The 18963-nt window shown below is 40.2% G+C and overlaps 1 protein-coding gene across 1 annotated transcript in view; it reads right to left on the bottom strand.

Moving 5' to 3' along the window:
- The window catches only part of VPS41 (vacuolar protein sorting 41), a 205845-nt gene extending 191087 nt beyond the window's left edge, over positions 1-14758 (bottom strand). The window contains exon 1 of the mRNA XM_089412059.1: positions 13735-14758. Within this exon, the coding sequence (XP_089268185.1) occupies positions 13735-14124 (390 nt within the window). The 5' untranslated portion in view covers positions 14125-14758. The remainder of the gene's footprint in view (positions 1-13734) is intronic.
- Positions 14759-18963: the final 4205 nt, after the last annotated feature.

Below are 18963 nucleotides of genomic sequence, written 5' to 3'. Positions count from 1 at the left end.
CATGGCTGCTGCAGCTGCTTCATTTTCATCCCGTACAAGCTCCTCTTCTAGTTCTTCCATATGTACAATGCCATCCTCCAAATTGTCGTCCTCAGGGTGATTGTCCCAAATTTTATATGTGGGATCTTCATTAGCCCGATCACAGTAATGGCTCAACAACCTCAAATTGTAGTGCACATAAACCAAGCTTTCTGCTCGGTTTTCGTTGAGCCTGTTTCTTTTCACATTATGTATATAATTGTAGGTGCTCCAACACCTCTCTGCAGAAGAAGAATTTACAACCTGTGAAAGAACTTTTTTTGCCAATTTTGGCAAAAGTCCGTGGCCGCCATATGTTTCCCACCATGTGAGAGAATCAAATTTATCTTTGTTGTCCATTGCATGGAAGTTACCATACAAACCACTGCCACTGAAGTATCTGCCTATTTCAAGGCACACAGCTGCACATTCCTCCCTGTCAGGCACCAACTTTTCTAATGCTTCCAGATATCCTCTAGTTACCTCTTGATCTAAATGGGGTTTGGTCCTAACACCACCCCCTGCTGCAGGTTTGCCCAACCAAGATTCTGAGTAGTATTTTGGCGTAAGGATATACGCCAAGCAATGTAGTGGAAGGTTAAGCCTATTCCACCGTTCACACACACAATCATGAATCAGTTTGTACAAGTTGGGATCTTTATTATGAACAATGTCTTTTATTTCCCCCAACATGGTATCCATTTGCTCATACACCTCGCCAATCACTGGTTTGTCTGTATCTGCAAACCGAATCATGTTATAAATTGGCTTGGTGAAATCCAATACCTATCTCACAGTTGTCCAAAACTGCCCATCAAGAGCGGCCTCCTCCACCGTTTCAAAACCTGCCATGTCAGCTACATTTGTAGCCCTTTCCTTTAACACCTGCCAATGTGGACTTGATACCATGCTAGCTAATGCCTCTCTTACCTTCAAAAGGCGCCTAAAGGTGAGGTAATAGCTACCAAATCTAGTCCTCGCAATCTTCAGCAACTACAATCTCGAGTGACTGCGGAAAAGGCCATGGGTATTGCTATGATTTGTAATAAATTTTATCATTTTTTTTCCTTTCTTGTACAAATCACCAATCCATTGGTATTGTTCATTTTTGTTTTTGACAATGTCATGCAACAGAAGGTTCAATGTGTGAACCAAACATCCAGACCAAAATATGTTCGGGTATTTATCCTCAATAATTGCTCCCGCTGCCTTACAATTAGGAGCATTATCAGTGATGACTTGGATGACATTGTATGGGCCAATACGCTCAATTGTTTCAAGCAATGTTTCTGCAATGTTGATAGCGGTCTTGAACTTGTCTGAGTAATCATGTGCAGCTAGAAAGATGGGACCACTTCGGGACACAGCAAGAACACTTATCAATGGCTTGCCTTTTACATTTGTCCATCCATCAGATACAATGGACACCCCATTGTCAGTCCAAGAACTTGTCATTTTATTCAAAGAATGTGATATTTTTGCTTTTTCATGATCAAGGCCAACAGTTCTTGCCTTGTCATACCCAGGGCTCTTGTATCCTTTAGGGGCATCATTTATGGCAGAAACCATTTCGTGCCAATAAGGTGAGCGTAGAACATTGAATGGTATCCCACATGCATAGAGGAACCTGTAAACTTTTGAATCCACATCATTCCTACACCCCTCATCAAGGAAATCTGATATGGTTCTACGCCTTAAAGATGATGACCCTGTGCCTCCATGTCCATATCCACTGCCTTGGGAGGATGCTGAAGGAGTTCTTTGTGATGGTGAGATTGGTTCAAAGAAACCCCTTGATCTTTTTGTTCTGTATTGGGCGTCCTCGTCTTCCTTTATGTATTTGGCTCTATCTGTTGTTGACACCTTGTCACAAGTTTTGATTCCTATTTGTTTCTCTCCATCCCATGCCTTTTCCCGCAGAGGTGTCTTCTAGCACGGGTGTATGAGCCTGTGTAGTCAGTGTTGCAATGGGGGCAATGAAATTTAGTGGTTCCACCCCCTCTCCCTGTTTCAGCCCTGTGAACATATTTCCACAATGGAGTTTGGTCTTGTTTAGTTTTTTGACCCTCATGTTCACCCTCCTCCACCTCCTCCTCACTGGGGTTTTCACCCATTTGACTTCCTCTGGCTTCTTCATCCACCTCTTCAGTTTCAGGCCCCCTCCGTTTCCTACTCTCCACCACCATAATAACCATAAAAGGGACCAGGAAGAGGAAAATGCCAATAAATATCCCCAGGTCCATGGTGTTTGATGTTTGTAGGGTTTGAGTCTTGAATCTGCAAATTAATTTAGTTTATTGGGATTAATTCATTTAATTTATTAATTTAATTTAAATTAATGATCTTTAAACTCAAACAGGTAAATTAAACTAACCAAATTAACTACCTAACCAGCTAAACTAACTAAATGATTAAGTTACTTACCTCTGCAGGCTTGCTCCTCGCTCCTTGGCACTTGCTCCTCGCTCCTCAGCTCTAGCTCCTTGCGCCTCAGCTCTTGCTCCTTGCTCCTTTGCTCTTGCTCAGCTCTCAATCTCTTGCTCAATGAAGTTGAAATGATTTTTTTTGGCCCATTGGGCTTATAAACAAAAAAAAAATTCTAAAATTTTTATAAATTTCGGGTCCGGCGGATTTTTTTTCCGCCGAACCGCTCCCAGCCCGTTTAAAATCGCTCCCGGGGCGTTTTTTAATGCCCGGGAGCGATCAGGGAGCGATCGCTCGCGATCGCTCCCTGAATCGCTCCCTCACAGACAAGGGAGCGCAAATTTTTTTACGGGAGCGATTTTGGGAGCGCGCTTCGGGAGCGGGTTCGAAGAGGGGGGGGCGCTCCCCCGCAACACTGGGCTAACTTACACAGTGTTTTTGAGCCTCAAACCTATTCAAAGGCTAAGCGTATACCTGAGTGGGAACAGGCTATGGAAGCTGAATTCCAGAGTCTTCAAAAGAATCACACTTGGACCCTTTCTAATCTTCCTGCAGGGAAGAAGCCCATTAGCTGCAAATGGGCGTATAAAGTGAAATACAAAGCTGACAGAACCCTCGACAAGTATAAGGCTTGCCTTGTTGCTCAAGGGTTCTCACAGAAGGAAGGCATAGACTATGAGGAGACCTTTGCTCCTACAGCCAAGATGAATACCATACGGCTTGTCCTTGCCTTAACAGCTCAGTTCAGTTGGAAAATCCATCAAATGGATGTAAAGAGTGCTTTTCTAAATGGTGACTTACAGGAACAAGTCTACATGACGCAGCCTCCAGGATTCAAGGTTGCCAATCAAGAACAGAAAGTCTGTAGATTAGTCAAAGCACTCTATGGTCTGAAACAAGCCCCTCGAGCTTGATACATGAAAATTGATAAGTACCTAACAGATCATGGTTTTCAACCGAGTCCATCTGATGCAAACTTGTATATCAAACATACTGGTGATGATATTTTGTTTGTGGTTGTCTATGTGGATGACCTTATCATTACTGGCAGATCAACACATCTGATCCATGGGATCAAACAGGATTTGTGCAGCACTTTTGATATGATAGATTTGGGACTTCTTCATTACTGTTTGGGGGTTGAAATCTGGCAGACTGAGAACAACATCTTTCTCTCTCAGTCCAAATATGCCAGAAATCTTGTGGACAGGTTCAGAATGCAGGATTGCAAACCTGCCACGACTCCTATGGAACCAGGGCTCAAGCTTTCAACTCAGTCATCCTCACCACTTGTGGATGAAACTTTATTCAGGCAATTAGTGGGCAGCCACATCTACCTTACTGCCACTAGACCTGATATCAGTTTTGCAGTGAGCTACATTTCATGCTTCATGTCAGCTCCTAAGGCTGATCATTGGATAGCAGCGAAGCGTGTGCTGCGTTATGTGAGTAGCACTCCTAATTATGGACTTTTGTACACTCGAAGTTCAGATCCTACACTCAATGGGTACACAGATTCCGACTGGGCAGGTTCGGTTGATGACCGTAAATCTACAGTTGGGTATGCGTTTAGTCTGGGATCCAGTGCTGTCACATGGACTAGTAAGAAGCAGCAGGCAGTGGCTCTCTCCTCGACAGAAGCAGAGTATCGGGGAGCAGTTAAGGCATCTTGTGAGGCAGTTTGGCTTCGACGTATGCTTGCAGATATGCATGTTTCCCAGGCAGGTCCTACTCCCTTGTTCTGTGATAATCAGGGAGTGCTCAAACTTGCCAAGAATCCAGTCTTCCATGAACGAACAAAGCATGTGGAAACCCATTGTCACTACATTCGACAGCTTGTTGAAGACGGATCCATTCAGTTGCTGTATGTTCCCACAACGGAGCAGCCAGTAGACATCTTCACCAAGCCCCTTGGTCCTGATAAGTTTGTAAAATTCAAAGGGTCTATAGGTGTTGTAAATAGATTGAGCATTAAGGGAGGGTATTAGAATAATGCTATTTTAGTGTTTAATGCTCATATGTGATCTTATTAGCAATTTCTTATTAGAAACTTGCAATTTCTATTTTCTTAGTAGAAACTTGTTTTTATTTTCTTAGTAGAAACTCACTATTTCTGTAAATACATTTGTATTATTTATTGAGCTTCATTGCTCATTGTAAATCAATTCAATTCATTCATTCATTAGATTATTGGCTTGAAAGACACTCTGTGACTTTTGTAGCACAAGTCTAGGGCAGCAAGGCAGTTGGAGGCAATTGAGGAAGCAACGAACTAAGTTCAAACCTCTATTTGAGGCAGTGGCCTTCATTCTAACCCTTGTTTGTGGCACCGCAATTTGACTAAGAGCATAACTAGGGCAGCGAAGTTCATTTTGTGTCACCGCAGCCTGTCTGAGAGCAAAACGAGGGCAACGAAGTTCATTATGTGTCACTACAACCCAGTGTTATTAGAACCGGACTGAACCATTCTAAACCAGTCAGTCCGACCGTTTTGAGGAAAAAACTAGTTTAGACTGGTGATTTGAACCGTTTTTTGCCAGTTCGGTACTGAACATGTCGGTTCAGTACCGGTTCAGTAAAGCCACGTAGAACGTAGCTAAGCAACCTATTTTGTTTTTTTTCTTTTAATTTGTGTCTTGGCTAGGCACTAGCCCACAATAGGTGTCTAACATTCAAGCCCATGGCCCTACTATTGCTATGCAATTCATGGTAATGTTCAATTCTTAATGTTTACTTAAATTTTTAACATACCATGGAATGACTCAGGATGTATGAGAGTGGTTCCGACCCCATTGGATTTCATATGGAGAAAGTAGAATTTTAGATCTCACTCAAAATCTAGCAGACTTAACAGTTTTTTAGGATTTCAGATTAGGGAGATTGCAATGTTTCCATTGGATTTTGTCAATTATTACGGTATCAAACTAGTACTTAATCAAGAGCACCAATCCCCCTATGTACCTTGATGTTAGTGACATTGTTTGTTGAACTCCTCTATCATGATCCTACTAAAAATGTACCCATCTCTCAAATAAGATCTTGAATTGACATGCTAAACATTTTTTATCTTATTTTAATGCTTAGAGGGTGATATTGATGACAAAGATCCCAATATAGGCAAAGATTTTGATGATATGTAGATATTTGATTTTGTTGTAGCATGATTTTTTTTGGATGCTAAAGGTCATCTAGGTCTTTCTTTTTGATGTATTTTCGGTTCAAATATGGATTGCATTTGGTGTTATTTTGGTTATTTGCACCCTTACATGCTTTATAAATGAGAACTTTTGTTTATTTGTGTATAAATGGTTTGGATGCATATGGATGCACATGAATATATGTGGTTTCCTTTAAAATTTGAATATTTTGTGTGTTTTTGGTTGACCAGCTTTTTGGTCCGGTTTTTTTACCAATTTCCACCCGGTTCTCAGTCCAAGGGATCTACCGGTTCGATGACCAGTCTGGTTTTGATAACATTGCCGCAGCCTAGCTGAGGCAACTCTAAGGCAGCAAAGTCCATATCTGAGAGCAGCAGAGGGATTGTTATGTGGCATTAAGTACTGGCTGGGACAGTTCTAGGGCAGCGAAGCCCTTAGTTTGACAACAACAAGGCTAATTAAGGAACAAATTTGGCAGCGGAGCTTTTCAGGGTCCCTATCTGAGGCAGAGAGGACCTTTGATGCTGTTCTTCCTGTAGCGGAAAAGGCCAATTTAAGTCAATATGGCAGCAAACATTGACTTGGTGATTGCAGGTCACATCTAAAGGATTTGTAGTGACAGCAAAGAAGGTCTGCTACAAGTTTCCTCTTGGCAGCAAGGGATGGTGGAGAGGGGTTGGAGGCAGCAGAAGGCCAGATTGGTACAGCAACAGCCTCAAGACAATCTCGGGCAGTTTCGAACAGTGTAGATTTGCAACAGTAGTGTTAAAATTGGCAACTAGGGCCAAACTCCATGTGGGTCATCTTATTAATGACAACTGATATTTCTCTTGGACTCCTCTCATCGAGAGGTGTAGGGTTGATCTAAAGATCATCCGTTTCTGATAAGTATTCATGGAGATATTATTTTATTTGTGTTATGGGGCAATTCGTCAAGGTCAGCCAACAACTAATTTGCCCCCTCTTGTGCTCCACGTTTTACTATAACAGGAGGAGGTCTTCAAGTCATTTACACACTCACTTCTACTAAGATCTCTCTCCACTCGTTTGGGTTTAGTGGCTAGAGAGGTCAAGAGGGAGAAGCCCTAGACGCAGTAAAGAAAGGGTTCTATGTGCCCTAGATGCAGTTGAAGAACACAGCCCTAGCCACAGTCAAAGGGAGCTCAAATACGCAGCCAAAAGGAGCTCTAACAGCTGTCTAAATGAGGCCCTAATATGCAGCCAAAAGGGGCCCTAACAGCTGTCTAGAGGAGGCCCTAATACGCAGCCAAAAGGAGCCCTAACAGCTGTCTAAAGGAGGCCCTAATACGCAGCAAAGAAGGAGCCCTATACGCAGTCAAGTGGAGGCCCTAATCCACAGATCTAAGGAGCCCTATACGCAGCCAAGTGGAGGCCTTAATTCTCAGCTTTAGGGGGACTTCTACACGCAGCAAGGCAGCCCTAATCTGCAGACATGAGGAAGCCTTAAAGGAGCCTTAGCTGCATATCTAAGGAAGGGTTAAACGTGTCCTAGACGCAGTCTATACATGGCTGAATGCAGACCTAAACACAGTCACCTTAACACTATTCTAGGCCACATTTGTGGAGGGTTTCATGTGCCCTTAGACTGCTGTGAGAAGGGATCTGAATGGTTCCTTATATGCAGTCTCATGACTGCCCTAGCCACAGGAAAAGAGAAGGTTACAGCAGTTCATAAGTGGGACGGTTTGGGAGGTCTACTATATCAAGGAGGACTGTTATGATGCAGCGCGGAGGGCAGCAACTCATTGGAGGACAACCACAGTCATTAAGAGCAATTCTGGGCCAGCTTAGATGGGCTGTTAGGGACTGTGGTCAGTACCCTAATCAGTCCCTAAATTGCAGCATTACAACATGTTCAAGAGTTGACATTTCTATAGACTAAATGTTGTTGCGTTAATAATGATTGGACACTATCTAGGATATGTTTGTTGCTATGTGCTAGGCCGCAGGCCATAGCACCATAGCAAGAGTTGTTATGGGCAGTGTATCAGGGTGTGCAGCACAAGTGTATCAAGGTGCAGCACAACGGGATGCAGCATGATAGGCACAGTAAGGTACAGTTTGAAGATGCAGCACAAGGAGGTGCAGCATGATGATATGGTGCAGCAGCATGATGTGTGCAGCATGAAGATGAAGAGCAGCAAGATGGGTACAACATGATGAGGTACAGCTCAGCAGTGATGCAGCATGGTGCAGCTCTGTGATGAGACATGGTATGATGGTGCAGCACTGTGATAGGGTGATGGAATCACATGAGTCCATATCAGTTACCTCATGAGACATCTTCTTAGAGAAGATCTATGTTCTTATCTTGTCAAGTCAAAGTGTTGACTTCTGATGTACATGTACTATCTCTCTCTCTGCTGAACTATTGAGGAACATATAAGAAGAATTGATCAAGGGTTTCCCCACATTGGGGTTTGTCCCTGGCTAGCGCCACATCTTGTGTCCTCTTGTATTGGCTTGTCTTCTGCGATTTATGTTTATGTTCTATCTGCAGTTTACTTTAACGCTGATGTGATTGCTAATCTGGAAGAGATATTGAGCTAACTGTGAAAATTGAAATAAATTTCTCTAAGCATAGAACATACCTAAAATTAACAAGTAGGGGGTACAAGGACTGAAGATAGAGACAAGGTCAGCGTTAGGGTATTAAAGCAGTAGGGTTTGGTTAATGTGATAGCCCTTGTTGTGTATTTCAATTGCATTTGGAAGACTGTGAATCTAAACTATTTACTGTACTGTTGAATTGGTTTCATGGTCATGAACTGTAGAATACATGATTATTCAATTTTATTGCATTTTGATATTGTCTCTGATTGTCAAATTGAAGTATACTGTGGGATACAAAACTTGTCTAGTACTCATTCCTAACCCTAAGGACCATTTTACCCTAAGGGATACTACATTCTCAGCTAACTTTGGGTAACAGCTCGCATCTAATATATGTAAAGGGAAATGAACATAGAAGCAAAAAATAAGGTGACACTATGCTTGGAAGATGCCTCCTTACTCTGTTTTAAGGCACTCTCCCTTTTCTCTGTTTACTTCATTTGCTGGGCAAGAAACTTCTTGAGTTTTCACAATATAAGGGTACCAATTAAGCTGGTCTCAGGGTTAGTAGAAAAGCTTTCCAAGCAATATAGGACTGCGCCAAAACAGGCAAAAATCAGAATCCCTGTTCTTCCCCCCCAGACTCAGGGATTCCCTGGCACTTTTTGACGGTGCTAGTAAGGGACATCCTCCTCGATGTGGTGCTGGGGCCATCCTCGATCTTTCTCATTCTCATTTTTATCTATGAAGATGCTCTCCTTGTTTCGGCTCTAACATGAAGGCAGAATTTGATTCTCTGTGGATACTTCTGTTTCAGGCCCAGAAGATTGGATTAAAAAAGTTAGGTGCTGGGAGATTTGAAAACTGTTATGGACTGGGATAACAAGAAGGTGAAGGTACAAAACATTGTTTTACAGCCAGTCCTCTCACAAAACAGGGAGTGCATCTTGTCTTTTGAATCGACACCATTTCTACACATTTATAGAGAAAAGAATGCTAGAGCAAATGAGCTTTCAGAGGCATTGACTCTTCAGATTGGGTCTTCCCTCATACAGGAAATTTATGAGGAACTACTGATACAAGACATGTCCTTTGCCCATTAATTTACACATCCGATATAGTATTGCATAATTGATGATATACTCTGGTACAACGATGATAATCCTGAGATACAAAAAAGTTTTGCCCGAAAAAATATGGGATATATAGAAGTCCACGAGAAGCTGAAAATCAGTTGCCTGGCTACAACTTTTTGTAAGATGTCAAAAAGGTTTTTTGAAACAGGATGAATTTTGTATGGTATCAGAAAAGGCAAGAATCAGGACCTGCCATGACCCCTGAATGGGGAGCACCATGTATATTTTCTTTTTACAGGGAATATAAGGATTTTTTTCTCTTGGAAAATAAAAAATAAGCTGACGCATGCACAAGAGCCACAAATATTGGCCTCCTACAGTCTTTACACTCTTCTTTTGTATGCATGTATGAGCAAAAGTACAATGGGTATCTGCTGACAATGGGTATCTACTCAGCATGTACCAGATAAGCACAAATGCGACGTGTCAAGGGGCTATAGCTTGATCAGTGGGGAGGTAGGTGTTTCACGCTCCACACCCATGTTCAAATCCCCAATGGGACATGCATGAGCTAATAGTTAGAAAACCAAAATGTTAAACAATTCATGAGTTATATGTTGAAAATTGTTGGGCTCCGCATGAGCATTTATGTCCTGACCTTGTGCCATGAAGGATCCAATTTCCCCTGAGTTTTGTTGGGCTCCCAAATCAGCATTTAAGTCCTGGCCTTGTGCCATGAAGGATCCAGTTTACCCTGAGTACCATACGTGGAATGAGGGGAAGTAACATTGGAGAAGAAAAAAAGTACAAGTGCCATGCAAAGTTCGTGCACTAGTTCTAAATGTAACTCATCCAAATAAGTAAAATAGCATGAGGATGAAAAGAAGAACATAAAGCTAAAAAGAGAAAAGCAGAAAGTGATAACAAAAAGAAAAATAAAACCACAAGTTCTCATAAGTATGAATACTGCTACAGCATACATGTACCTAGTACCACTTATATCAATTTTCAATTGTTCAGATGATAGTAGCATAATTATTACTTGAATTTTCCAGTGAACAGAGAAACAATGAACCAACTACAACTGAATATCAATGAGACAGCTTTCTGGATATACACCAGCATAAATCATCAATGGGACAATAATGACCTGCATTCAGCTAAAACATTAGACAATGTTGTAATTTCCATTCTTTCTATGAATGGAAATTGCAATTCTTTTCTTTGGGGAAAAACGACAAAAAAAATATTAGACCATGTTGATGTCAATGGAGATGTCATGTGTGTTGTAGTTTTTAGCTAACAGGTCATCAATATTTATAGATTTCACTGCTTACATTTTCAGGTCCTCTCATGTATATAACAGAATGAAAATTTCATCAACTTTTACATGGAACGGATTGGAAGTTAAACAAGGTACTGTCAAATGGTTTTTAAAAAAGGGCAGATTGCTCACCAAGTACAAATTTTGTCTAGTGTCAGCTGATGGTCCAGGGAATTCCCAATTCAAAACAAGCTCATCCCCTTGCAAAGAGAGGCTGAATTGAAGGCAACTTTGACTAAAACACTATGTAGCCAAAAGTGGAAGAAACCATCAAGTTGGGGCAGGAAACCAAAAAGAGACTACAAGTTTTTGTTAACCCATTGCCAAAGTAATGTTCTTAATTGACCCTAATTGCCATAAATGTAGTTTCCAGGTGGAGAATAGCAGATCATGCAAAGACTGGCATTGTGAACAATATGGCTAATCAGGTAGTGACTGGAGGCAAATAAGCTTCTATTTTATCTAAAAACAAAAACACAGCAAAGAGGATCAAGGATATAAACAAATGAAGCTTGATATAATATTAATCATGACAAAAGTACATCAGCCAGCAAAAAGTAGCTGAAATTACTTATAGAAATCTGTAAGACCAAGACTAAAGTGCTGCCCAAGCCACAATGAGAATGTGTGTGCCTGATAAGCATAATACCTCTGAGAACTCAATTTTCCTATCACCATTTCTGGGTAAGACGCCACAGACGTACAAGGGATGTTGAACTCTCTACAAATCATGGCATTTAGCTGACCAGTGGACCTGATCACCATCAAACATAATTAAAGAAATCCCAGATCACAGGATGGCAGTCTCATAACATTGTACTGCAGCCAAACAGTCCCACAATCGGTGATTTAAACCAAGAGCCAAAAAGGGGCATCAAATTGGAAAGAAAAAAAGACTATAGGGTTGTGGTTCAAGGGTGAAGATGCTGGCATACCAATCGACAATAGGGTTATAGTTCATGGGTAATCTCAGTAGCATAGCATGATACCTACCAAGTTTCAACCCCACCAGAAGCATGATATGGTGAAACACTAATGGGTCATGGTTCAGGAGTAAAAATGGTGGCATCACATGCCACTGAACACAATTCAATTCCCCACAGAGGCATGATATGGAGAAAACATTAACAGGATCATGATTTAGGGGTGAAGACAGTAGCATGGTATGCCACCAAGGTTCAATTCCCCCAAAGGCATGGTCGAGACAAAATCCCAAAGGGCCTGTGGTTCAAGGGTGAATATGATGGCATCGCATGCCAACCAACAAGCTTCAATCCCCCAAGATACTGATATGAAGAAAGTATCAGTGGGGCCACAATTTAGGGGTGAAGATCTTGGCATGGCATGCCACCAACCAAGGTTCAAAACCCTTGGAGGCATGATATAGAGAAAATGTCAATGAGGTCATGGTTCAAAGGTGAAGATGAAGGCATGGCATGCCAACCACCAAATTTCAATCCTCTCAAAGGCATGAGATGAAGAAAATATCAATGGGCATGTGACTCAAGGGTGAAGATGGTGGCATAACGTGCCACCAACCAAGTTTCCATGACCATCCCTCCAAAGGCATGATGGAAAGAAAATGTCAATGGGGTCATAGTTTATGGATGAAGATGGGGAACAGTAACCGAGGCATAATTTATGGAGAAAAGTTAGAACGGGTTGTGGTTCAAGGGTGAAGATAGTCACATGGCATGACACCAACCAAGGTTCAATTCCACGAAGACATGATGGCAAAAAAATGCTGATGGATAGTCACATGGCATGACACCAACCAAGGTTCAATTCTGTGAAGACATGTGGAAAAAATTTGCTGATGGGATCGGGGTTCAAGGGTGAAGATGGTGGAATGACATTTCACAGTCCACCCACCGAAGTTCAAACTCCAAAGAAACATGACATGGAGAAAATGTCAATGGGATTGTGGTTCAAGACTGAAGATGGTGGCATGGCATACCACCCACCAAGGTCCAATCCCCTCGGATGCATGATATGGAGAAAATGTCAATGGATCATGGTTCAAGAGAAAAGCTGGTAGCATGGCATGCCATCAACCAAGATTCAATTCCACTGGAGACATGATGGAAAAAAAATGCCTATGGCATCATGGTTCAAGGGTGTAAATCGTCTTAGGTGCATAACATGGACTAAATGTCGATGGCGCCATGATTCAGGAGTGAAGATAGCACAACATGCCACCAAGGTTCAATTCTAAGAAGGTGTAATGGAAAGAACATGCAATGGGGTAATGGTTCAGGGGTGAAGATGGTGACAGGGCATGCCACTCACCAAGGTTAGATTCCTCTATGGTGGCATGGCATACCAACCACCAAGGCTCCATCCCTCAAATGTATATGATGTGGAGAAAATACCAAAGGGGTCAGGGTTCAAGGGTGGAGATGATAACATAGCATGCCACTGACCAAGTTTCAATCACCCTGGAGACCCAAGGGAAAGAAAATGCAAATGGTATCACGGTTCAGACGTGAATACGGTGGCATGGCATGCCAAACAGATAAGCCTTATGCACCAAGTTCTGCAGCATTATTTCAACTTTTGGATGTATATGCGAACATACCCAACGCTGCATATATTGTACTGCAGCATTATATGCACTGTTGGACGTATATGAGCACACATCCAGCGCTGTATAATGGCCAAGTACTGCAGTAAATAATGTAAAGCTCAATTCATAAGGCTCACCAACCAACCACCAAAGTTCAATTCCCCTCCCCCCCGTAGGCAAGATGGAAGTTGCAAGTCCTGGATGCTTTTGACAGAAAAATACTCCTCTGTCATGGCAGCAACAAAACTGGAAAGTGCTCATGTTCAATGGTTTGTGCCTGGAAACAGTTTTGCCCACACAGTTCGGCCCATGAGATCATGACAGAATGACTTGAGTTTAATGCATTTCTAATCTATACTTATTTTCTTAAAAAATCCTTTCTTCTTCTGTGTGGTTTGATCCTGAGGCCAAACTATACAGTTTGAAGATACCTTCCACATAATTTTCTAAAATAATTACCAGAACGACCCAAAAGAATGCAGATATCTCGAAAACACATCCGATCAAGGTACACTGCCGTGGATTTCTCAAAAAGGGCCAAAAAAAATTCTCCGATCTACAACCCATAGCTAAAAGTTTAAAAAACTCACAGACCTGATTGCCCTGATAATCAAGAATATGAACAGCGCCATCGTTGGTGCCAAGGGCGATCATGCGCTCCGCCACCGTTATGCAGGAGGGAGCATCGCTGCCCCTCGAGAGCAACGACTGAATGCTGCCGCCCATCCTCTGGTACTTGAATCTCGGCTCCTCCTCCGTACCCTCTTCCTCCTCTTCCTCTTCGGCTCCGTTTTCCCTCTCATCTTCATCGTCGCGCTCGTCATCGCCATCGACACCGTCGTTAAGAATTGTGGGAGAATGATCCGACACCGCTGGAGAACCCTCTGTTTCTATGGGTATCATTGTCGGAACGGCTCCGTTCTCGACATAGCCATTGCCATTGCCACCGCCACCGCCACCATTGACGCTCATCTCCTTGGCCATTTGGTCAATCTTCTCAGTTCACTCTGCATCAGCCAAAAAGCCCCACTATAGCTAATCTAAACGTAAATATAAAATTCTTCTGGCAGGAGAGTGGGAGTGGACATTAAGCTGTGCTGTTAATGACGACATGCGAAATAAAAGGACCTGCCCTTCGTGTCGTGTCGAGCATTTGCTTTAGGAAAGAAGGGCTCCCGGACCCACTGTCATGCCGCCCATGAATTTTTACAATTCAATTAATTGTTCAGACTGCTCTTCTTTTTAGTGAAGGTCAGGGAGAGGGGGCATGGGTATGGATCGGGTGTCGTTATTGTAGAATGTTTACAGGTATGGCATACGGGTTCTAAATCCCATCGTTTGTCGGTTGCAGATTAAGCGGATCTCGTCTGCTTGGCTTTGTGCTCCTTGTTTGTACCCTTTGTAAGTGGCAATCATACAAGAGTTCTCACTTTCCAATGGAATTCCATGGATGTTCCTGGCTTTAGAGTTGGTTTCTTGGAACTAGCTGCATCAATAGGTGGGGTAATCCTATGGTGATTTATTACCTCTAGATGTGCCATGCAATGTTGGCAACTTGGTGAATTTGGTAGGGCAATCATACAAGACTACTCAATTTCCATTGGAATTCCATGGAAGTTCCTGGCTTTAAAGTTGGTTTATTGGAACTAGCTGCATCCATAGGTGGGGTGATTTACTAAGTCTAGATATGCCATGGCAATCCTGACAACTTGGTGAATTTGGTAGATTGATCTCAAATCTCCCGAATCTTTCCGCTAGATAAAAGTCAAAAATTTAATAATCACTGTCATAATCGGAGCAATCATACTCATATTAAGAGTATGTACATGATAAGTAAGAGTTCATGATAAGATACGCTTTTTTCAATCAACATTATCTTTAACAAAAAAATGCATGAGAGCTTAGGCTTTTTACATAGGGTGGGAGATTTATGGTTTAACATCTTTGCTTACTTTGTTTTCATGTTATATTTTTTTTTAATTAATAATTTCGTTTGTTTTAAAATCTTAAAAGAGGTTTTTATGTTTAAAAATAGTTTGGTAATTATTATAATTATTTATTTTGAAATTTAATATTTTCATTATGTTTAAAAGTTTATTAAATGCATGTTGTATTAATTAATAGTAATAATTTAATGTTGTTATCAAAGCGAAATTTCAATTTAATATTTATGATATTTTAATTTATTGGATTGTTATTTTTTTAAATATGTTAGAGAAGATTTTAAACCTAATTTATTTTTAAATACTTGTCATTTTTTAGATTATTAAAATTTAGCTTTATTTTTAGGGTTTTTCATTTTTTTCATCTTGATTTATTTTAGTGATGATTTTTGTATCATTGATGCATATGTGGTGTCTAAATTTTTGGGAGACTTGATCTTTTAATTAAAGTGTGCTTGATGTCAACATAGTACTCAGTTAATTTTAATTAAGGTATGTTTGTTGTAACATAGTATTAATCTTACTAGAAAATATATATTGTTTTCTAGTAGAGTAGGGAATAGTGTATACACATTTTTGTAGTTTTGGGTTTATGGCATTATTTACATAAGTTAACATTTCTTAGAGTGTTGGCAGAGAAGGAGACCTTAGTGCTAACTTTCTTTAGAATCTTAACTATCTCAAGAAAAAAAACCAGCGTTTCTTTCATCTAAAATATATATATATATAAAACCAGCGTTTCTTTCATCTAAAATATATATATATATATATATATATACATTAAATAAAATAAATAAATTCATTCTTTAGAATCTTGATCTAATAATTTTCTTAGAGCGTTGGCAGAGAAGGAGACCTTAATGTTAACTTTGTTTAGAATCTTTATGATTTTTTTGTAGTACATTTAGTTCGAGGGAACTATACAATGTTATCATTCCCATTATCATTAGTCCTAATACAAAGTCCCCTCCTAGCCCTTACGACATTTCATTTTCTCTTATATTTATTAGTTGTGTATAATAAGTAATCTTTCCATCATAATTGTGGAGAATGTAACGTCATTGATGGTGAAACCAGTGGTACCATCGAAGATGCCACAATAATTTGCATCAAAGGTTTATCACAAGGCAACATTGGCTTTAATATTGTTGTTCATGTTGCATGACTTTGCATGCAATGCATGTGGAGAGGAAACCTTATAAAGGCATTGTGTAGGGTGTGTGTTGTTATTCATAACTAGTTTAGGGAGATTTAGGATCCATGTGGGTGGTTTAAGCATAAGATTTATCCTTTTCTACTTAGCTAAGAAGGCTCATGTCATGGGCATTCTTGGGTGTGGGTTATAGATGTGAAAAAATACCCTGGTGGTTTTGTCCACTCAATCAAAGAGTTTCTTACTCAACCAAGCCACCCAATTGTCCTAACTAATGTTGGTGGAATTCCCAGGCTTTCAAATGCAATTATGGCATTTTCCATAATGAATGTCGACCTCAATATAAGGGTTTATCTGTCATGAATCACGTTGTTACTTTAACCCTAGGCCCTAGCATGGGATTTGTATCAAGGTTAACCTATCCAAAGCTCTTAAGGGGTTTGTTTACAATAAGATAGTTGATAAAGTGCATTGCCACGTTGTGTAATGCATCAACATTTTAAACCCCTTTTTCCACTAGAAAACATAAATTATCGTAAATGTGACTATCCCTAGTGCAACAAGGTGACCCATAGGAGGGTTACCTACTCAAACCCCTCAACGTCCAACCCATACCCAAGGAAATGCTACAAAAGGTGATTGATTGAAGTGTTATAAAGGAACATAGGTAATGGGCCATTAAAGGCCCTAGTAATTGTCCCTCTTGGGTTGCAAGGTCATGTGGCAGGTACATTGACTTCCCCTCCAAGTTTTGATACATCCTAGCATGAATGGACTGGTACAACTTATTCTCCTTTACTAGTGTTATGCTTGTGTAAGGAGAAGATGATCAATAACTCTATCAAAAAGCCTTAGTCTTTTATTTTGCAAGATTGGCTTTGGTGGGAGAAATATGTTACCACCAAAAATTATTTTGATGCACTCCTTAGTCTTGGAGAAAATAAGGAGGAGATGCATGGCATTGGGAATTTACAACAAAAGTTGTCTCTTGGATTTTCTATGGTCTAAATTAACCTTGTAAGAAGCACATTGTCCATCATTTTTTGTACTTGATCGGTGAGCTGAATATTTTATGTTTAAAGAGGTTAAAATTATAAGTTACTCATAGAGAACAACCCTATCAATTATTTCATTGGGTTAGATTATTTTTCAGAACATGATGAGAGGAAGGGAGGTCTTGTTATTTCAACTTTCCACCACTTATAGATGATGCTTTTTGTTGGGGCTCTAAACCCATGCAAAGAGTTATGTAGGTATTACTTATATTAGAAGCTCAAATTTTGGGTGTGACCAACATATACAACTCGAATGATTCATGGGAGAAAATAACGGAATGGTGTTGAATGGTGGATTTAATTCTAGATGCTCTAGATTGTGGTGATTTTAACATGATCAAAATCTGGAAAGATCAGGAAGGTGCACTTCCAATGAGAATTTGCATGGAGATAAGGAGGCTTAGATAATTATTAAAGCTCATATTATGTTAAATTACTAAACAAACATCAATGACATGACTCTTATGAGCTATGGTTCACCTATAACAACTTCAATAAAGGATTTAGGAGAATCTTATAACAATAATGTAAATCCAAAGTCTTTAACAAAATGTCTGTTATTTCTACTCCTCTAGTGGCAAGCCTACTTGATCAAAGCAATGATCACCCATTCGAACCACCAATGGATTTGGTTTGTCATTTCTCGATATGTGTAAAGGATGTGAATGCATAAAACTAGATACATTATGAATGTCTTCTAGATATAGAGTCTAGGATGCATTACTTATATTCAAGTGGCATGGAACCTTATGTTAAGGTCATCTGGGGACAATAAATGTTGTTTAGTGCACTAATAACATATCCCTTACTTTTCTTGAAACGGAAAAATGGACCATGGATGTCATTGGGTAATGTTGAATATTAAATGTGCCCCTAATGAGGTGATTATATATATTCCTAAGGTTGCATAACATCCTTCAACTAAACACTTCAAAACCTTCGTGTTTTAAAAGTCCATTTTTAGTAATAAACTAGGAGAGATATGCTTAAGACCTCCTTTGTCAATATGGATCCTTGCTTAAAACACTAAATTAGGGCATTTAATGAGGTACTCACATCCTTAATCTTGTGCTCCTTTATAAACACAAATGTGCCAAGATATGTAATCCTTGTTGTTATAGGGATATAAATCATGCTTATCCGAAGGACAATTACCCAAACTCATTCATCGACCAGATTGTTGATGATTATGTCGGTTGTGAGATATATTTGTTTATGGATGGTTTCTCCGACTATAATCAAATAAACATTGTCACAACAGATCAACCAAAGACTACATTCATTTGTCTCTGAGGCACATTTGCATACCGAAAACTTCCTTTTGGCTTAAAGAATGTTGGGGCTACATTTTAGAGGGCGATGGATTATGCCTTCCATGACATCAAACATATCGTGCAACCTTATTTGGATGATCTACCTGCTCATTCTAAACATCAGGTTGATCACTTGATGCATCTTAGGGCCATCTTTTTACAATGTAGACATTATAATATTCGACTTAATCCTCACAAATGTGTGTTCTGTGTTAGTTTTGGTCGACTTCTTGGTTTTTTCATTTCAAAACATGGAATTCGTATCAATCCCTTGAAATTTCAGGCAATCATCGATTTGCCTGCTCCTTCTTCCCTCATTCAGCTTCATTTACTCGAGGGAAAATCTAACTTTTTTCGGA

Source organism: Pinus tabuliformis, chromosome 3_1 (assembly GCF_031772625.1).
Source record: "Pinus tabuliformis cultivar Carrire ecotype Pingquan chromosome 3_1, CPIR1, whole genome shotgun sequence".
NCBI classification, from domain to species: Eukaryota; Viridiplantae; Streptophyta; class Pinopsida; order Pinales; family Pinaceae; genus Pinus; species Pinus tabuliformis.
The sequence above is the reverse complement of the archived record's forward strand: the minus strand, read 5'-3'. Positions and strand labels throughout refer to the sequence as shown.